General features: G+C 40.7%; 1 protein-coding gene across 4 annotated transcripts in view; it reads left to right on the top strand.

Moving 5' to 3' along the window:
• The window catches only part of LOC146557001 (alsin-like), a 33451-nt gene extending 12711 nt beyond the window's left edge, over positions 1 to 20740 (top strand). Inside the window, exons 16-42 of one of the 4 annotated variants that reach the window (XR_014888893.1) lie at positions 71 to 242; positions 335 to 530; positions 1183 to 1248; positions 1434 to 1593; positions 1819 to 1950; positions 2699 to 2827; positions 3084 to 3107; positions 5893 to 5963; positions 6633 to 6699; positions 6826 to 6995; positions 8063 to 8128; positions 8338 to 8436; positions 8723 to 8887; positions 9110 to 9221; positions 11037 to 11114; positions 11274 to 11410; positions 11572 to 11727; positions 12461 to 12575; positions 13585 to 13742; positions 14367 to 14465; positions 14590 to 14772; positions 14878 to 14923; positions 15040 to 15101; positions 15987 to 16136; positions 16785 to 16881; positions 17212 to 17364; positions 19352 to 20740. Coding sequence is in view for 3 of the 4 variants with exons in the window: in XM_085248679.1 (XP_085104805.1) it covers positions 71 to 242; positions 335 to 530; positions 1183 to 1248; positions 1434 to 1593; positions 1819 to 1950; positions 2699 to 2827; positions 3084 to 3107; positions 5893 to 5963; positions 6633 to 6699; positions 6826 to 6995; positions 8063 to 8128; positions 8338 to 8436; positions 8723 to 8887; positions 9110 to 9221; positions 11037 to 11114; positions 11274 to 11410; positions 11572 to 11727; positions 12461 to 12575; positions 13585 to 13742; positions 14367 to 14465; positions 14590 to 14772; positions 14878 to 14923; positions 15040 to 15101; positions 15987 to 16136; positions 16785 to 16881; positions 17212 to 17250 (2949 nt within the window). In the remaining variant the exon portion in view is untranslated. Of the gene's footprint in view, positions 1 to 70; positions 243 to 334; positions 531 to 1182; positions 1249 to 1433; positions 1594 to 1818; positions 1951 to 2698; positions 2828 to 3083; positions 3108 to 5892; positions 5964 to 6632; positions 6700 to 6825; positions 6996 to 8062; positions 8129 to 8337; positions 8437 to 8722; positions 8888 to 9109; positions 9222 to 11036; positions 11115 to 11273; positions 11411 to 11571; positions 11728 to 12460; positions 12576 to 13584; positions 13743 to 14366; positions 14466 to 14589; positions 14773 to 14877; positions 14924 to 15039; positions 15102 to 15986; positions 16137 to 16784; positions 16882 to 17211 lie in introns of all 4 variants that reach the window. The other 3 variants (XM_085248680.1, XM_085248679.1, XM_085248681.1) reach the window with 3 other exon arrangements.
• The last annotated feature ends 889 nt before the right edge of the window (positions 20741 to 21629 follow it).

Raw genomic sequence — 21629 nt, 5'->3', positions numbered from 1 at the left:
CACACCAGCCTAACTCTGACTGTAATTGTAACCTAAATGTTACCCTCTTGTTTTTGCTGTGTGTGTGTAGATGGGTTACGTTAGCAGTGTGTGCAGTGGAGGTCAGAGCTGTGCGGTGCTGGCAGACCACAATGTCATGGGTTTTATTTCGGCTATCCACGAGCTGGCCTCCAGAGAGAGGCACTTGTACTGTTGGTGCAGCAGCGTCAGGAAGATCCTCCTCACCCCTCTGCGTAAAAGAGGTCAGAGAGCATCTACTGCCTCGTTCTGCCTAATTAAAACATTTATTAAAATTAGTGTTTGTGTGTGTGTGTGTGTGTTTTCTCATCTGCAGAAAGTTTGTGTCCAGTGTTGGGTGAGCAGTGCTCTCATCTCTTCTTCTCTCTCTGTGAGAGTTTTGTTCAGCTGAGCACCCTGATTGGCCAACATGCCACAGCACTCACCTACTTCCTGCATAACGTGCAGGGCTGTGATGTCACTACCCTTCCCCTGCTGACACACACAGAGTATTTCATTGACACATACAAAAGGTGAGTTGGGTTTTTTTGTCTCACCAAACAAAAGTCCCATCATGTGATTCCCTCAAAGAAAACATGAACAGACATACTCATGTTTATGTCAGTAATCCCTGTGATGCCTTTTTATCCCCTTTTCTCCATTTTTTTTTTTTCAGTTTTTACACTCACTGGTGACTGTATTAGTTACCTTACTTGTAGCAGGTTGCCTTCAGAACTGCCTTAATTATTTGCGGCATAGATTCAACAAGATGCTGGAAAAATATCTCAGAGATTTTGATCCATGTTGTCATGATCGCATCACACAGTTGTTGCTGATTTGTCAGCTGCACATTCATGATGCTTTGTTTATTCATGCATTACAAAGCAGTTATAGTGCTGTGGCTAGAATTACTTTACATACAAGCAAACCCTCCTGAAATTCGGGACCACACATACTTACGCTGTGATCAGGTTAGGTTTCATCACATCTTGTTTAAGCTTATAGATAGTTAAAAGAAACAAGCCAGGAAGACAAACATATTTCAAATGATCTTTAATAGTACAAATGCCTCTAATTTGAGATGGAGGGTTTAAGCTCTTGCAAGTTCACTTGACTTTGTAAAGGTGTATCTTGTGTGTCACTGAGGGGTAAAATCTAAGTTAAAATCACTCTGTCTGACTCTAGGTTTTTTTCTTCACTTGGTGATTTCCAAGTAATGGGCGGATTCCAACCACTTCACAAACTCTCGCTGTAAGCACTTTTATTTTTCTTAAGTGCTCACTGTAGGAGTGCAGCTCTCTTCATTTGCAAATACATGTTCTTGTATGTTTTCTTCTTTTGTGACTAAACTAAAAGCATAAAACTTATCCCAGTCACTTGACAGACGTGTTATTCTAAGAGTGTATCTGTCTCTGCCTGTCTCTGTTCCTGCCCAGTGAGAGTTTAGGCTTTCGGCAGACTTTGCTCACTCAGCTGTCCGTATCAGATCAGTCAGCCAGTGGTGATGTTGATCTGGTTTCAATGTTGTACTGGCCTCTGCAGCAGCTCCACCAGTACAGCCGAGCCCTGCTCAAACTGGCGGCCTGCTATGATGTGGTGAGAAAATCTCTCTTCTCTCTTTTTGTCTCAAGCACTTTTTTGACCTTCCCCCTTCTTTTTCTTCTCTCTTTCCCTTGCTCCGTTCCCTCACTTTCTGTTTCGTTCCCATGACTGAGCAACATTAGAACAAGTGGTTGTTAATGTCACTATATTGACTTCAAGTCTTTTATATGTTCAGGTGTACAAAATTCTCTGTCGTGCTGTCTTTCCTTTTCTCCCCAGTTAACTGTGGAGTATAAGTCCCTTGATCAGGGTCATAAAGATTGCGAGTCCCTGTCTTCATCACTGCTAAGAAGGAAGAAGGAGGCTGAAACCACCTTCCTGTTCTGGAAGACCCACTCTGGCAAAACTACTGTGAGCACAACTCTGTTTTATGTGCCTGCATCCTGTAATTTTTTTCTAGTCTATACACATTAGTCACTATGCTTTCCTTTGAGGTTTTAACCCATGACAACAAGTGTGCTTCTAAATTTTATTTCACTCCCTAGAGCCACTAGCCTTCCTGGCAGCACTCTCTAAGTGCTCCTTTTCAAACTGAGCTGATTCCCAGAGTATTAACTTGCCCTGAACAGCCCTGCCCTGCATTTCATTGGCTAAAGTAATAGGGTAGTTCTCACTGATGGGTGTAGCATGCTGTTCAAAGACAAAACAAATAGGTACAGTTTTGAATACTTTCAGTTGGATGTCAGTCTCTTTTCTGCACCTCCTTTCTTCAGTTGTTAAAGAACTATAATAGATCTGTAGAGCAACTGGTGTGTAAAAACACACACCTGAGGTGTCTGCTTGCACAGAAACCTGTTTCCAAGGGTTTCCTCTTGTAAATTCATCAAATTCCCAGACAAATATAAATCACCGTATATTTAAATTTGTTGCACTTTGATCAAGGTGTCTGCAAGAGCATCTGAACTGCACGCTGCTCTGCAAAGCAGAAACCCATCATTGTGCAGTACAGTCTGTTGAAAGTAATGGTTTTCAGAGTGCAGCCTCTTCCACATCCTGTGTGAAAACACATTAAGTTATGAGACATGTGTTGCAGCTTATGAGCTACCAGAGTACTCCGGGTTTTATTAAGGAAATTTATGTGTGTGATTTTGTTCTTCAGGAGTGCCTGCGTCTTCCTAGGCGTCGTGTGGTCTGTGAAAGCAGCAACCGATCTCTGACTCCGCAGAACGCCGGGCGGTTCTCAAATCACTGGTTCATATTGTTCAATGACGCCCTGGTGCACACACAGGTACTCAGAATAAGTCAGTATGAAATCAGATATATTAAAGTGCTTTTCTTTTTTATGTTAGTAGCATAAATTCATGTTGGGGGAAGCAGTGTATAAAGGAGCCTTTAAGTCTTTTAAAATTGTCGTTATTTCATTTTTTTGTTAACAACAACAACACTCATTGTACACCAGAGAAAACCCAAAGGATCTCTGCTGACAGTGATTTCTGGTCATCTGATCATGAAGCTTACATATGAACATTGTGTCTTTTATTCAGGGTACAATTCCCTCTCAGAGCTTCGTGAGTATCCCTTCCACCAGTTTACCTCCAATAACAGACATAACTGTAACTGAGCTTGAGCTTGAGCTGCAGCAGCATACTGTAGGTGGGCCGGCATCTGTTCAGTGCTTCCACTCTGACAGGATCAACTAGGATTTGAATGCAGCTATATAAATGTTAATACAGGACAGGTATTACAGGTGCTTAAAGATCTGGGGCTTTATATACTTTCAGAAGCAAGTTCTTCTGTTAGTTCAAAGATCTGAGGTGATTTTTTTCCCCTGCAGAAATAGGAGCTCTGCAAATATCATATAGGCCGAATAATTAACTGGCTCACCAGTGAGTCTCTCATCCTGTGGACATGCTCCAGCTCCATCTTCTTGAGTAGCACTTGGCGACACTAGTCTATGCTCTGCTTTGCAGCCTTGTTGAGCTTGGGTTGGCAGCACACAAACCTATTCACCTCTAGTTGGAGTAGCCCTCCAGCTTGCACCAAATCTTCACAGCAGAATAAGATGGTGGAGTTGAAGTTGGTCTACCTGAGAGACAAGAGTCTCACTGGTGGGATCACATCTATGGCAACTGGTCAGTCCTTTGATAGTAAATGAAAAGACAGAACAAACTATCGACTGATCTACAACTAAACTAAGAATTCGTTGTCTGTTTGTATAATGATGAACGATGGCTTGCGTTGTTCATAAATTAATTTTTCCTTTGATGTCAGAATTGCTGGCCATTATGTTCCCTAATACTCTGTTTTTAATATTTTGTCCACTCAGTTAACATGAATGAGGCTAAAACAAACAGTGATCATTGGCCTTTGTAATATTCCAGCATTACAGATGTCCTGTGTTAACATTTATTCTGTGCATGTGGTCCTGATGGCTGATTCTGTCCAGCTGCTGCTCAGCAGGCTGCTGTGTGTGGATTCATTTGTGTTTAGAAGATTTTCCAACATTAGTTAGTGGTGAAAGTAGATGAGGTCATAGCTGCAGTAGTTCAGAGCTTGGAAGGGTGATGGTGAAAGGATGCATCTCTCACTGCTGTGGTCTAGCTTTAAACAAGGAGACTGTCACTGATTTCTTCCAGATGATGGCTTCTTTATTCTTACACTTACTGTCAGCTTGTCCTCTCTGGCTACTTTTTTTGGTTTTAGAGCAGTTTCTTCCTGAGACTCTGTTTCCTGTTTGATGTGGTGTGGTGTGTTGGGCTCATGTCACGTGTTGTGAGTTAAAACTTTGAGCAACCGTTGATGTATTAAAAGTCATTTTGTGCATCATAAATAAGTCTTATAATTGTAAAATGTGGTTGGTATGCAATGTGCACTAAGAAATGTTAATTCTTCCCATGACAATCAAAAATTAAAGCTGGTCAGTTCCCCTTCAAGGTCTTCACCTTATCCATCCATCCGTCTGTCTGTCCGTCTACCCATCCGGCCATCCACCAACTCAATTCTGCTTATCTGCCATCAGGTTATGCAGGATATTGTAGACATCTTTCTCCCCAGCATCTCTTTCCTGTTCCTCCTGAGTGATCATGAGGAATTCCCAGGCCCAATGAGATATAAAATCTCTCAGTGAGTTCTGGATCTTTCACTCTTAGATGTTAGATGTGCCCAAAAACCCTCCATTCATGAGTCATCCATGAGCAGATGCTTCACCATCTCTGCTAGCTTCTTTTTTCACACAAAGGCGCAAAGGCTTCAAATTCCTTCTGGATGTCTGAGTTTCCCTAAGAATTAGCCCAGAAGATCTTCAGGTGATTTTACTTGTTTGGTTTTTAGATCTCCTTACCATAGGTGAGAGTTGGAACTCTCGCTTTACTATCCAGTCATTCAAGAGAAAAAAGAATTTGTCATGACAATCCAGTCACACGCTGCACCACTCTGCTGGTCTACCTCTATCTTCTCAGTACTGGCAAAGAAGATGATGAGAGTTCTTCACTTGGGGCAGCGTCTCTTCCCAGATCCAGAGGGAGCACTCCACTGTTTTACAGCGCTCAGACTTTGAGCTGCTGATTGTCATCGCAGCCATTTCACACTTGGCTACAAAATCGAAGGTCACGCACCACTAAAGACAACAGAACTACATCTGCAAAAAGCAGAAATGCTATTCCGAGGGTCAAAAAATGGACCCCTGCTTATCCCTTAAAATCCTGTTCATGGATCAAAGACGAGGGTGAAACCCTGACAGGTCCAACACTCACTTCTGTGTGTCCACGTCCAGCATGGTTGTCATTTCTATGCTTCTGTTTTCAGCTCACATGTTCAAATGGTCAGAACAAGACTTCTACAGATAGACCTAAAAGCAGCAGAAGTCCTTGAAGGAGAAGTCATCCAAATTTAAATCAGGATTATATTGTAGGAGTCACACAACTTAATGGTTACATCTCATGTAGTTAAAAAAACAAGCTTTTATGGACCTTTAACTGTAATTGATATAAAAAGGAATTTAAAACAGTCAATTACTTTGAATATTAAAACACAAGTCATGTTGAAAACAACTGAAACATCATAAAAGGTCATAAGTTTATAGAGGAAACTGCCTTATTAATGTAGGGTAGTGTAGCTGAACTCAAAAGACGTTGGACTTCCCCAATTTACCAGCACACAGTCAGGAAACCACAGACAGTTATAAAGGCATATCTTTTGGTCATCTATCCTCTTCTCTCCCTCTCTAACATACACACACACACACACACAGAGTAAGATTTGATCATTTCTAAAGTTTTGTAATCTCAGACAGCGCGTTGTTACCTAATATGTGAGAATTACAGAAAAAGTGCTGCTCTCCCTCTTTGTGTGCAGTTCTCCACTCATCACGTCTACCCTCTGACCTGTTTGTGGGTGAAACCGGTCACTGAAAACGGCAGCGGACTGTGAGTTTGTTGTTGTAGAAATCAATCTACATGCTGACTAATGCGAAGTAAAGGAATGTTAGTCGCTCTGATAAAAACATTTATGCAACACTATAGCCTCAACAGCAACATGGGAGCAGTGAGATCCATGCGGGGATCTTTTTTTAATCTTTTAATTTACTTTGTATTCATTGGATAGGCAACAAGCAGCAAAACATTAAGCCATGGTTATGGTTAACTTCCCATGAAACCTACTGCTCTTTAAATCATCTACTTTTAAAAGTACTGGTACATTTCTCACCTTTGTTTGCTAGCTGAGACCCCAGAATAGCCAGTAGAGTCCCGTTCAACCCCCAGACTAATAAGATGGTAATAAGCACTTCATGTACTTATAAGGATGTCATTTATGCTTTTTATTTATGAGTCAGATTTTAAAATCTGAGCAGCTGGGATCAGTGGAGTGAGCTCTGACTTTTTCCAGCTTGCAGAGCATTGCATGACCTTGTGAAAATCAGCAGGAGACAAGAGTGATCTAATTCTAGAAATATTTTTAAGTTGGACCTCCAGCCTACAAAGCGTTTAGGGAGTGGAAGTTGGATGTCATTTGTAATACAATATTTAAAAGATCCACCTCCTTGTTTTTTTTGTACCAATTAAGTTAATTATTGCTCTTGTGCTGCATATTTTCAGTCATGCCCTCAAAATAACATGTCCAGAGGAGAGTTTCACCCTGGTGGCCTCAACACCGCAGGAAAAGGTACATTTATGGTTTAAACCATTACTGTTGCTCAGTTTTTCAAAATCAGTTTGTAAAAAAAGTTTTTTTTGAGATCGAATTCCGTCTTAAAGCGTCACCTTCGATTCTGTGCTTCTTTCTCTGCAGAACAAGTGGTTACGATCTCTTAACCAGACAGTGGATCAGATACTGGGCGGCGGAGGTCAGGGGTCGTCACCAGCAATGACTCGCACGGCCTCCTACACGTTCACGGCAGACGAACGGTTCAAAGATGCTCAGTACACCGGGAGCTGGTTGGCAGGACGGGTTCATGGCAGGTTAGAAAACATGTTTGTATGTTTTTGGCATTCTCTTTAAGGGCCCCTGAAGGCATCATTTAGGAGAACATTAAAAATGTTCCTCATTTAATACACCTGTAAAATCAAACAATAATAACAGGATTTAATGGAACTGTATTATTTTGTCACGCATAAATGCATAAAACAATGTGCCCAACTCAATAGGTTTCCAATACAACTTGAATACCAAAAAACAGCCAGTTAGCAATACAGTGGTCCCTCGTTTATCGCGGGAGTTATGTTCTAAAAATAACCCACGATAGGTGTAATCCGCGAAGTATCCAACTTTATTTTTTACAATTATTATAGATGTTTTAAGGCTGTAAAACCCCTTACTACTCTCTTGTTTAAACACTCTCAAAGTTAAAAACTTCAAAGAAAAAAAAAAAAGTCCAGTATTATAGAATGAAACCAAAAGCACCCGCTGTTGCCTTTGACAGTGCAAAACGCCTCGTCGACGTTGTTGTGTTTGTCGGGGAGAAAACTTACAAACATACAGTACAGCACTTCAGTGTCACACTGTTAGCGATTGAAGATTTGTGTAAATTTGTCAAGCTGAACGCATTCTTTAGTGTACAGGAGACACGGCACGAGATTGATTGACAGTGGTCTACAGCCAATCAGGGTGCAGAACACAATGCGTTGTAAGAAAAAAAAAAAACATGCAAAATTGGACATAAAAAATCAGCGAAACAGCGAGGCCGCGAACTGCGTTATAGCAAGGGACCACTGTACAAAACAAATAATCTAACTTTATGTCTTTGGAATCTCTTAGAAACAATGATTAATGTAAAATATGTTTATATATATTTAAAAAGCAGAGCCACTTCTTCAATACGCAGGTTTGAAGTCATTATGTTTTTAGGTCAAAGAGGAGCAATGTGCATGAATGAGGAATCAAATCACTAGAAACCAATAAGTGAAGTCAGCATGAATGAAGAAAAGACTGTTTCCAGCCTTCTTGTGTAAATTCCTTCTTTGTGTGGGGAGCCTAATTGATGACGCTGGCTAAATGGTTTAAGCAGAAGCTATATTTTCCTTCACAGAGGAACCATGAAGTGGCCGGATGGGCGACTGTACAAGGGGAACTTCAAGAATGGACTGGAGGATGGGTCAGTACAGTAACCTGGTCTTATACAGAGGTGGTTACTGGATATGTTGTTCATTTCCAGTAAGAAACCTCTGCTCTTCCTGCCTTTGGTCATGTGATAAAAAAGAAACAGAAATAGTGATGTAATTGCCCTACACTTCACCTCCGGCATGTTTTAAATATCCACGTCGCAGATTCTGATCTTTGCTAACTGTTACTTTTTTTTCCCAGCTATGGAGATTGTGTGATCCCTAATAAACTACTGAATAAAACCGACACCTACCAAGGACAGTGGAGAGAGGGCAAGATCCATGGTTTTGGCAAGTACAAGTCAGTACACATTTTCTACCAACTTTCTGGTGTGAGATAGCACAAATTGTACGTGTTGCCTTAGTCAGGTGTTAAGTAGCAGCGCTGGACGTCCATATACAGATATAAAAGCTTTTTAAGTTTTAAAGACATCGGCTCTTATTAACAAATGTCTTGGGTCAGCAAATGTGGAACTAAAATAAAACATCATGTCTCCACAGTGTTTTTTTTTTTTTTTTTTGAAGTGGCCACAGCTGTGGGCTCTGCACACTAACACAGAAGGCTGCTGTATATGTGTCATACTCAGGTATGCAAGTGGCGAGGTGTACGAGGGCTGTTTCTGCGATGGGCAGCGGCACGGTTACGGCATGCTGAGCTCTGGGAAACTGGCGAGGAATTCCTCCAGTGTTTTCATCGGGCAGTGGGTCCACGACAAGAAGACAGGATATGGCGTCTACGATGACATCACAAGGTCTGAATAACCCCAAGAAAACTGCTATTTTAGAAATATGGAAACTCAGAAGTGTTAAATGTGGAACGCATCTCCTTAGGTAGGACGGAGCAAGGTTTCGTCTAATGGTCGGTTCACAGTAGTTGATATCGGTCCTGGTTTCTAGAGATGGCCTATCATTGAATGAATTTTGTATCAAAGACATGCTCCTGTCAGCAGTCCCTGATCTCATTTTCCCCCCAGAGGTGAGAAGTACATGGGCATGTGGCTGGATGACCAGCGGCATGGTAGTGCGGTCGTCATCACGCAGCACAGTGTGTACTTTGAAGGAACTTTCAGAGAGAACAAAATGAGCGTAAGTACACCCTGAAATATGTATCTGCTTACATATGTGCTTACAAATTTGTTAGCTGATGAGTGAGTTTGAGTACATTTTAATAAGTGGTTTTTTGCTGGTTTATTTAAATACATGTGCAGAAAAAAAAAAACTAGTTTGAACATTTACAAATGCATTTTTGTCTTTATTCATCCTATGTGTTAGTTCTAAAAAAGCTTTTAGTTTATAATAAGCATATACAAACCCCTGCACCTGAAATAACAGATAAGTTGGGAGACATGCGGTGTAACAAGGCTTGAATTGTTGGTGCTGACAGGTAGTAGCTGCAGGCCTGTGGTGTGTTGATAAAATACCAAATGCATTTTACACAATGCATCCTACATGCGGCAGGTAATAATTAAATAACTTATCCTGCTTATCATCAAAAAGGATTCTCTTTGATGTCACTGAAGCACATACCAGAAGGGGTCCTGGGATGGCGGAGAGGGGTGCAGAGCGCTCAGAGCTCATGCTTTTCCTTCTTCAAACAGCAGAATTTAAAATATGCTAACCCCACTGCTGCTCCCATTAGTAGACTCTAAACATGCCAGCAAAGGACATCAGGCTCATCTCAGCCAAACAACATATACAAACCCCAGTATTACCCAAGCATGCTTTTTTAAAATACATGGTCATTTTAATCCTTTTATGGTTATGTAGATGTAAATTCTGTCTCAGTTGTTGCGAGATGATCACACCTATCACTTCTCTGCCCTCCAGTATCAGCGTTACAGTGGTTAGCCCTGTTGCCTCACAGCAAGAGAGTCCTGGGTTTGAATCCACCAGCCAGTCAGAGGCCCTCTGTGTGCATGTTCTCCTTCTGTGGGTTTCCTCCGGGCACTCCATTCTTTCTCCACAGTCTAAAGCAGGGGTGGGCAACTCCAGGCCTCGAGGGCCGGTGTCCCTGCAGGTTTTAGATGTGTCCTTGAACCAACACAGCTGATTTAAATGGCTAAATTAGCTCCTGCAGTTCTCCAGAGGCCTGGTAACGAACTAATCATGTGATTCAGGTGTGTTGACCCAAGGTGAGATCTAAAACCTGCAGGATACAGGCCCTCGGGGCCTGGAATTGCCCACCCCTGGTCTAAAGGAGTGCATGTTGGGTTAATTGGTGATTCTAAATTTCCCGTAGGTGTGAATTTCTCTGTGTTAGCCCTGCAGTCTGCCAACCTGTTGAGGCCATGTCCTGCCTTTTGCCTTTTAAGAGAAACAGATGGATGACACAGACACCTCAGTGTGTGAATCAGTTTGATAAAATGAGTTTATCATGCTCTAGTTGATAAGATAATATTGTAAATTAATTACTAAACACAAACATCCCCTTTCCAGAGAGTACAGGAAGAGCGTCCAGCAGACTCTTGTTAATTAGGTTGGGTTTGTCAAAAAACATCAAAATGATGTTTTTCAACTGCAAAATGTTTTCTGGGATGTTCCTAGCTTGAGTCAGACATTTTAACAAAAAAAAACAACAACTTTGTATTTACTTAAATTTTAACTATAGATGTCTCTTGTTTTGCAACTGTTTATATTGCACAAAGCACATAAAAGACACAAGGGTTTCACTCAGGATCGATACATTTCTAATCTTATCCATGACATGTGACTGGACTGCAGTTTGTAGTGCATGTTGTAGAACTGGTGCACCTGTGCACCTCACGCCTTTGAATTCTGAACTAGTAAAATGTCCTGCCTGCCTTTAAATCTGACCTGATGATGAAATGTAAATAAATATAATGTGGTGATGAAATCTTAATCGTATTGGTGACACATTTGATGCTGTGTGCTTTCTGACAGGGTCCGGGTTTGCTGATGTCAGACGATGACACAGTTTTTCATGGGGAGTTCACTGACGACTGGACCATCAGTGGGAAGGTAGAAGTGATTTCTGCTCTTTGTTTAGGACTTGGTGTCTGCAAAGGTCTTATTTTGATAGTCTTCAAAACTTTAATCTACCTTTTTTTCCTTTTTACCACGGTTGTTACTAATAATACTCTAAAACAAGTTTCATTCTTCACTCCTCTTCTCCTTCAGGGGATTTTAACCATGCCTAATGGTGACAGTCTGGACGGCCAGTTCAGTGGAGAGTGGAGCTCAGGGCTGAAGGTGGTTGGAATGTACACAAAGCCAGGCATTGTTGAACCTCCAAACAAGGAGAAGAACGGCCTGAGGTGAGTATTTATTGCACTTTAGTGAGCTGGTTTTATAATAATGCATGTAAATGTGCTCCTGATTTGTGCAGGCTTTTATTTGTCAACTTCTTGTCTGTTACGAGGGTATAATCGTATAATGCCGTGTCATTTAAAACTTTGAAAATGTTGCACATGTGCAGCAGACTGGGTCAGTACGCCGTGCCGGCAGATCAGAGGTGGATCTGTGTGTTTGATGAATGTTGGAGTCGGCTTGGCTGCGACGCTGCTGGGAAAGGAGAGAGGACGACGGCCTGGGAGAACATCGCTGTTACAATAACAACTGCACGACGGCAGAGGTAGACACATAAAGGACGCAACATCAAAGCCTCAGATTTAATTTGTGTTAGTTTAGACTGCAGATTTCAAATAAAAGATTGATGTAGCCAAGTTGAGGTCACACATTGGTTGATGAAATCCAGTTTTAAAGGCTCACTTTCAACATTTTAATAGTCAGTAGCCTGATTTTTTTTAAATCAGGTTTCAATAATAAACTTCTTTATTGTACATTTTACCTCAAATAGCACCATAATTACGAAAATGAATATCATATTAAGACTTAAATCTAAAACTGAGAACATAAATTCATCAGAAAGGTGTTTACTGCCATCATAAATTCTGTGAGAAGTCGGGTCATTTTCCCCTAGACTTCTATAAAACTGACAGGAAACAGCTGATGACTTAAAGCACCACATCATCCATCCAACACAGCGGTGGTTCTGTCATGCTTCGGCACGTTTGGCTGACAGTGTAACTGCCACAGTGGCATTAATAAAACACTGTATCTGTTAAAGTGAAAGCTCTGCCGCACAGTTTTTATAATGATGTAAACCTACACATTTTAAAGATGAGACATTAATGCAGTATTTATCATTTTACTTTAAACTAAATGTGCTGAAGCTCCTGCAGAAGAAATATGTAACTTTCCAAACTACTTAATGGGCCGCACAGTGTGATAATAATTCATCGTGTCTTACGTATACAGTTGTCAACTTAAATAAGTGGATGTGTCTGTGTGCTGTATGTTTGTAGCCCAGACCTCAGCAGGTCTCAGACCAAAGTCCTGGAGTGTCTGGAGTTTATTCCTCAGTATGAAGAACCTGTCACTGCAGCAAACTACGACAACATACGAAGATACCTCACCAAGGTATAGTGATCATACATTTAAATAAACAGATTTATCCTTCATTAAGGCGCAGACGCAAATGGTTTTGGAAAGACAGAGTTAATGATAGGACTGTGTGTACGGGGTGTGATCAAAAACTTGGATGTCCACCCAACTTGATCAGTGGAGATCCAGCGTGCATGGCAGAGGTAAAGGTGCAAAGTGGATGAATTAGCAGGGAGGCGGGCCTTGAGAGGAGGTTGTGTGTCTGCACACAGTTGCATGCTAGACAGATTAGCCTGTGATAGAATGGCCAACAACAGTTCAAGTCCATTTTAAAATCTCCAGTTAACCGAACAGGCATCTGTTTGGACTGTGGGGAGAAGCCAGAGTAAGTGCAGAAATCCCATAAATAAACAATAGAAAACATAAATTAAAATGTACATTTTAGGAGCTTTTCAGATTACATAGAATAAATAAATTAGAACTCACATTTTTGAAGAAGAAAAAAAGGAAAGCTACCTGAAACGCTAAAACGCAAATAATAAAAATATAGGTGGTTTCCTTATATTTTATCTGTCACGTTGGTCACACTTCGATACTTAATTGCCAAGATTACGTATCAGCTGCCTTTAAAAAGCGTTGCATTTGTATTTAGTACTCATTATGAACTTCTAAATCTCACTACTGACACATATTTTAGGAATTTAAGACTAAAGCTAATAACTAAACAGAAATGTGGAAATTCACTCTTTGAACAGCTGAAACTAATCTGAATTCAAAACAAAATAAAATAAACCAAAATAGAAACTGTAATAGCTGTGGCAACTGGAGACCCAGCCCCGATCAGCCGCGATGATCCATCACGTGATGTTTGAACGCATTGGAAGCCGTCCAGGCTCAAAGAAGATCTTGAGGGGATATTACCAAGTTTAAGTTAGGTGCGGTTTGATTATCATGAGCTGTTTTCCTGCGTCAAAAAAGTCTTCTGGTTTTGGTTATTTGTAGTTTTGTTTTTGTTAATAGATGTTTGTGTATGTGTGTGCATCAGGCATGTGAGACCCCCCACCACCCTCTAGGCTGGCTGGTGGAGACGTTGGTGACAGCGTACAGAATGACGTACGTCGGTGTGGGATCAAACCGCAGGCTGCTCAGGCAGGCGGTCCAAGAGGTCCTGGCCTACCTCACGCATTTCTACGGCGTCATCAGGTAGATTCATCTGTTTGCTGGGCCCTCAGGAAAGAGTTTCTATACACGGGTCTGAGACTGGAGAAACTTCCAGGACTGTGCTCTGAAAATTAGGACATTTTGCTGTTTCCCTGTTTAAGGTCATCTTAGTGCAGCTTTCTGTGCCATTGCTACATTTCAGTCACTACCTTGAAATCCTGTTCTGACCACCTGCACTTGTGCATATGATTTCACCATGGACCTGTGCAGAGATTTTCCAGGTCAGATTTAACCGACTTTATGTCGAGGATCTGAAAATTTCATGTGGGTTTTTCGTGCACTTAAGTTGTAAGAGTTCCACAATTTTGGAAAAAAATAAGACAACCTCTCCCCTGTGACTCTGAGGGCTTTTAACTCTGAGAGTAAACATGACATGTCTTCATATTAAAGTTATTGTACCAAAAATAAATCAATCAGCTGATTGTGAGGGAGTCAGGACTGTGGTTTAAGATTTGGTTTACAGGGACTGAGCCCTTATTAGATTTAAAAACTGAAGGTGAAACCAACTTAAATAAAACTCTTGTATACAATAAATTTTACTATATATGTATATGTGGTATAATGTCTGTCACCTGACTAAATATGGGTGTAATATTCTGTCTGCAGGTTTTTATTCCCAGGATTACCGGACGATGGCAGCGTCCTCCCAGATGCCCCCACCTCTCCATCTAAGAGCAGACGCAACTCTTACACAACAGGGCATGGGTGAGTGACACACACACACACACACACACACACACACACACACACATATACAGGACACATGAAGTTTTCCTGACTCTTCATCTGTGTTTTTCTCCTCTTCTTCCTCCACCACGTTATTCTCCAGCTGTGTTATGGTGGTGAGCTCCTCCTCTCTCCTCCTCCCTCTGCTGCTCCCTCGACTCTATCCTCCTCTCTTTACTCTGTACTCCCTGCAGGAGGAGCAGGAGGAAACTGAGTACTGGGAGCGCATCCTCCGACTCAACAAACAGCCTGACCAATCGCTGCTCAGCTTCCTGGAAGTGCAGGAGTGAGTACAAAACACACAAAATAAGTAAAAATATAAAAGGTTTTCTTCTTTAGAAAAAAACATTTTGTTTGTTTGTTTTGTGTCATTTGAATTTTTCCACTTTAGGAAGTTCTGGCCGCTGTGGATGTCAATTCTTGGGGAGAAAAAGCAGGTGAGGCAGTTTTTTTTTTTTCTTTCTGTAATTTTCAGTCTAAATGTGCAGCTTTTATTTACAGCTGCAGCTCTCGTTTCATTGTCTGTAACTGGATCTCTTTGCATGCATTACAGATTGTGTCCAGCAGCAAAGACGCCTGTTTTGTTTCTGCTGTAGAAACACTCCAGCAGATCAGGTAGCTGCCCTGTGATCACGCACAATGTCATTAGTGATGACTAGACACTAAAAATGAAAAATGGAGCTCTTATTCATGGTTTAGAGTTTTGTGTATCTATAAGAGTGATTCATTTGCAACTGAATTTACAGATGTCCTGGTTACAAACACACAAGCTTTTCAAAATGTAAATGTTTCTTCACACAAGTAAAAAAACTCCTTAGAAGCAGATTTTATTAAAGCGGGATAAAGTTCATGGTTCACCTGTCGGCCATGAAGAAGAGCGTCACTACACTGAATGATGAGCTGTGCTCAGTTCAGAGTGACGGATGATGTTGTCGATCCTGACGTCCACCTTCACATCCTGAACCTGAGCGCACAGATGTTCAGCTCTTTGGTGGGCGGAGCTTCCTGACTGCGATGGAGGGTCTCCTCGAGGGTGCTCAGTATTTTGCACTCTCCTGCTGACCTCAGAGCCGCCAGCAGCTCTCTGTGTGAACTGAGTAAGCGGTTAAAAAGAAGGATAGTCGGATGGGTGATCACTTGAATGGGATGTCGCTATTGTCTCCTTTTCCTTCATCAAGGATGCTCAGCTATATCCTCTCCTAAAGGAAGCATTAAACACCTTTCCTAAGCATTTAGAGAATTTGCCCAGTTCTTGTGAAGACTGCCACACAGATACTTTCAGGTCATTTCACTCAGTTAGCAGCTGATTATTCAAGCACACACTGGGACTCCTTCACTCAGCTGGTTTTTTAATAGATGTTGTGATGCTTGATCACAAACTATTGAGACTTTGGTAAAGGGATACACACCCACGCACTAATAAAAATGTCACAATGTCATGAGTTTATAATGTAAATTCACGAGTTGAGTATTAAAATTCAACCCTTCATATTTACACAGCACCAGATTCACTCCGTCAGACAAGCTGATGGTGATCCAGAAGTCGTTTGAGGAGCTGACCCTGGAGGTGAAACCTCTGCTGCATGGTGACTTCCTCTGGTGCATGGATGATCTGTTCCCACTCTTCCTTTATGTGGTGCTCAGAGCCAGGTATCCTATCACACATTCATGCATTTGCATGTAGTAAGAGGTGTCTGTATTGCCTTATTGGTGGTATTTGAGGTCTGTGTTGGTTACCCTAACCTTATGCTTTTATTGAAGTCTTGACAATCAGGGAACAAAAACAGTCATCAGTCTACCTGATATTTTTCAAAAATACTTAGATTTTTCCCAAAAAAGTACTTTTAGCTTGTCTCCAAATACAAAGGAGTAGGATTCAGGGTTGATGTCAGCCTAGCCGGTGAGTTAGACCTCACAGTGTTAAATTTGTGTCCCCTCTTTAGAGATTCAGGTGTAGGAACTATAGCCTCAAAGTTTTTTAAACACGTGATATTTATAATGATTAAAAAAACGGAACATTTTATAAGTGATAGCTGGCAGAATTTATATCTGTAAGAGAATGAAGGGCATTTTCCATCCTGAGCTATTTTCTTGAGTATTTTATAAAGTACTGTGTTTTGTTGGAGGTTGTCTAAGTAGCTGTACAAGAAGTGAAAACCAAACTAAGCAAGTCAAAGAGGACCAAATCAGTCCTGATGGTTTTCAAGTTCGCAGTCTTGTTATTTTTACTATCCCACCTCTTTGAAAGTAGTTTTATAAACATCCAATTAATCCATTACACATTATTCTGCTGCTCAGGATCCGAAACCTGGGAGCTGAAATCAGCCTCATAGAAGATATGATGGATCCCAACATTCAGCACGGAGAGCTGGGACTGATGTTCACAACACTAAAGGTGAGAGCAGCCGACTCCCAGACACATTTACATAAAAGGTGTAAAAGTACCTGTTTCAACATAATTTTATGGACCCTTTGTGTTTTCTTCTGGATCTGAAGCAGCGTAATTAAAAAAACCTTTTCAACAAATTCCTAGTTTTGTGTCAGTTTACAATAAGAAAGGTCTATAAGCACTTTCCTGACTCCATAGTTCCTCAAAGGAAACAAAAAATCTTTGTAAAACTTCAGGAAATCTCCAAATTGCTGTTTTTGTTTCAGCTGTGACTCCAATCACAGTTATTCTTCGTCCATCATGCGTGCAGGATTTTAAACCATGTCTCTGCCACAGGCCTGTTACATCCAGATCCAGCGGGAGACGAACACGTAGGAGACAGGAGGATGCCACGCGCTGACAGGAAGTGCCATAACCAAACCGAAGCTGCATCGAGGCTGCAGACGTGCACAGCAAAGGGAATGTGGGAGCTAAACCTCTGAGCAGGAGGTCTGACCCCTCTCATTAACTCCACTTTTTTCTATCCAACAACCTCATCAGGCCTATAAACAGTGGGAGCGTAGCGCCCTCTTCTGGACAGGCTGCGACACTGCACCTTCATTTTCAAATGCACTTTGACATACGTGTCAGTTTAACTTCCATTTGAGTTTCAGAACTATTTAATGAAAATTTTATTTTACAGTGTTTCCCTGACTGCTGAATAGGGCTGCCACAAACGATTATTTTGATAGTCGACTAGTCACCGATTATTTTTGCGATTAGTCGACTAATCAGATCATCATCCATTGGACGTAAAACTACAGCTTATTGCACCAGCAGCATCTGCTCTTATATAACTATCATTAGCTTACAGCTTTAAGTGTTTAAGGTCTGTGCTAACTAAAAATAAAGACAAGATAGTTTATTAAATTTTAATGAAATTTGCAGATTGTTTCGGTGAAGTTTAATAAACTCCTTGCTATCTAAAATATAACAGGACACTGGAGTATATTCTGGAGCATCTCACACTTCTGATAATCAGCTGTCTGCTTGACGTTTATTCAGCTGTGTAAAAACTATAACTTTAATCTCAGACAAACTGATTTACTCAGGAACAAATAAAATACTAAAAAAAAAGCCAAACAATAACATTTTAAGTTATCTAAGTGACTCATATATATTTAACCTGAGTAGCGAAAGACGGCGGTGGGTTTGAAAACGATTTGCGGGGAGTCCGGTGTTCTCACAGCGCTAGTGAGCCTAGCCCCCGGCTCGCTAACGAGCTAGTGGGTAACAGATGTCTCCGAAAACGTTGGAGCGCTTTTGAAAATATGTGGTGTCCTGATAAACTGAGCAGATATTTGAGGTTTACACAGCTACATTCTCGCCTGAAAATATGTTAAACGTTTATTTTGTGACCCAGAAAGAATAATAAGAGTAACATTAAAACTAACTAGCTGCCGCCATTGTTGGAAACTGCGCTGGGCCGCGCTATGAATTCTGGGACACAGCTGCTTCTTCTTCTTCTTCTTCTTCTTCTTCGGGGTTTAACGGTAGCTGACATCCTTGTACATGCAATGCTGCCATCTTCTGTTTCAGTCCGTTATTACACTCTTAAATCCTGCCACTTATTCCTGCGTCTTTTGTGATCTTACAAAGCTTCAAACGACGCGTCGACTATTAAATCAGTCGTCGACGATTTTGATAGTCGACGTAATCGTGACTAGTCGACAAATCGTGGCAGCCCTACTGCTGAATATACAGTGTATATTATACCCATTTCATCTGCTCTTTGCATCAACTGGATGCAAAAAGCGCTAACTACATCATAGATGATAAACATAACTGTGTTTTAAAGGGAAAAGTCGGTGCTAATAACTGCAATAACGATGTAAATATTTTTCTAAGGGTGAAAGAGTTTTCAAAAGGGATCTTTAAGGCTGTTAATGCTACGATCGTTGTTTTTATTTAGCTGAATTTGAATGCAGTGGAAAACCAGGGAGAGAGATGACGAGTGTGTTCTTGGTAGCAGATTTTGGATGAATACACTGTTGAAGGCTAATGTGGGCTACAGTGCAGGTACTTACTGAACCTGCAGCATGTGTCAGCTGCAGTTAAAGTTAAAGTGTGGCTCTAAACCAGAATTAGGTGCTGCTGCTGCTTTGTGAGGCTGAACGATTTTTCTCCGTTTTAGCTCAATTTTATTTTGAGTGTGAGTGACGCGCTCACTTTTCACTGAGCAGCCGAATGAGACAGAGCTCGATCAAACTGGGCATCCCGCCGATGCCGATGCACATTAACAAACTAAAACTGTAACTCTGACACACAAACATAACTCTGATCTCCTACAGCTCTGATATTTTTAACCAGGATAAAGTGACCAGCAGGATTACTGATTTTGGTCCTTCGCTGAACAGGATGAACAAGCTCAGCATAAAGGAAACTTTCATTCTTTTAATCTGAGTGCTTCTTCTCTTATTCTGTGTTCTTGTTTAAGAATATCATCTTCAGATCCAGGAACGCCGAGTTTTCTGGGCTTTAGTTTACTTCCACGTTCAGCCGGCGAAAGTCTGCAAAAGGAATCTGCATCTGTCATCTGTCATGTTTTTGTATCAAGCTGCATGAAAGGAACATTTCTGGGTTTTTCTTTTGTTTTTGGGTTTCTGTTTGTGTGTTTTATTTTGTTTTATGTTATTAAGAAAAGCAACTTTGCAACATTTCCAAAAAGTTTGACAGCAAAGTTCATGAACATCTCAGTTCAGAGAAAATGGTGCGCACATTCACGTCATAATTGTTACTGTGTGTGTTTTAATGCAGATCCAGATTTTTTTTAAAACACATTTGTCCAGCTAGTTAATGAAACTTTTAGGTTGTTTTGATCCCTTGAAGCTGACTCAGAATAATATTTTTTTTAATGTTGTGTCCTTGTGTGTTCAAGGAAAAAAATAAGACATGAGGGAGTTTTGTCACTTTAAAATGATTTTCTTATTTATTTATGATTGGAATACAGTTTAAATTAATGATATTGATTATAAATTATAAAGACTTACCACAAACCTGCACAGGATCCATCTAAATTTGAGTGAGCTGAGGACTGTGATGCTTTTGTATCATCGAGACTGACGACGACTTGTAATTTCAGTGTTACTGAAAGCTGCACTGTATTCACTGCCACCTCCACCATGTTTTTATTTTTGGCAGAGTCACTTAAACCTGTGTTCTGATTTAGTTTTTTAAAAATACTACAAGCAATGGAGTGAGAGTTGCTGAGAGTTCATGGTGTAAAGCCTGAGCCGTGAAATAATTGACCCTTTTTGAAACTGGTGTGTTTATTGAATCTATTGCTTTAAAAAAATTAAATAGCAGTTTATAAATGATTTGTGTGATTGTCAGTCACACTGATTATGTACAGATCTCATGTATCTCATGTATGTATCAAATATGATACAGTCTGTGTTACAGGGTTAAATCTTTGGACCTATCAGGTTCAAGGAGAGAGAGCCTCAGCCAAATATCAACACTGTCTTCAGCTCTCAGACTGACTTTTGTTGATTTGAGATAAATGAAAAGTTTCTCTGAGAATCGTAATGCACTGTACAGCAGCTCTCCGGCTTCATGCATTTCATAAAGAGAAGCCAGTGTCTGCCTAGATGGAAGAAACCATTAGAGGAAAATAAAGTAATTAAAACTGATGAGCTAACATGTAAAACATGTTTCAGACTAGGAAGCATCTTTGAGGTGATTATTTTTTTCTAACTGGGTGTATATTTTTGTAACCTTGTAGAAAGAGTTGATTTGGGGGGAAATGATTGATGAATGTCGAGTAAAGACTGATTTCAGATGTTTATTTTTAAAAAAGGCAATAAATTTATTTTAACTCTGGAAAGGTCTCCTCGTTTTGTTAAAATCACGACTGTTTGAAAAATGATCAGCACTCCTTCGAAGCACAGAGTGTTTGCAAACGGACTGATTCTTATACAGGACCTTTCTACTCTCCCAGAGCTCTTTATACCCACACTTATTCATACAAGTGCTTTCTATCTAACATTCAAACTCCATCGGAGCGCAACTTGGGGTTAGTATCTTGCCCACAGATATTTGGCATGCAACCCAGGAGCAAACCAGGTTAGTAGATGACCTGCTCTAACTTCTGAGCTACAGACACCTGGAAACAGCTCCAAATATTTGAAGGAATAGGTGTGGTCTGAGGGTTATTTAGTTCTTTTGCACATGTAGGTGAAAGATTTAGACTCTGGATTTTGAGGTTTGTGAGGCTGACATAAGGGGGAAGCGATGTGTAGAGCTGAGCAGGATGATGGAGGGTTTTTCGGAGAGTTTGTTTATAAGTACCAGTCTCTGATGGAAGTGAGAAGACTTCATACGCACGCGCACACACACACACACACACACACACACACATTGAAGACAATAAAAGGCGTTTAAAATTAATATACACCATGAGTTTAGTCTATAATTCAGCAGGCTCCAAGGGAGGAACTCACACATTACAGTCATTTGATTTATTGATAATATGAGAAATATTGACTAGTAAAGTGTTTTATGAGTCATGAAATACAAAATATCTGTTAGTTTTAACACACATGAAGAAACTACAGAGATGCGAAGCAGTCCTTTTTTTCCTGGGTCGACTGAGAGGCCAGCAGGCATTTTAACAATTATAAGGAATATATGAAGAATATCTGAGTGAAGTCCGTAACCTCTCACACTTTTCTTAACATAGGAGCAGACTGAGAGAATAGCCCTGTAAAAAGGTT

Source organism: Mchenga conophoros, linkage group LG16 (genome assembly GCF_057382185.1).
Source record: "Mchenga conophoros isolate Kocher_MC1m ecotype Shallow Benthic linkage group LG16, M_conophoros_male_GT1.1, whole genome shotgun sequence".
NCBI classification, from domain to species: domain Eukaryota; kingdom Metazoa; phylum Chordata; class Actinopteri; order Cichliformes; family Cichlidae; genus Mchenga; species Mchenga conophoros.
The sequence above is the reverse complement of the archived record's forward strand: the minus strand, read 5'-3'. Positions and strand labels throughout refer to the sequence as shown.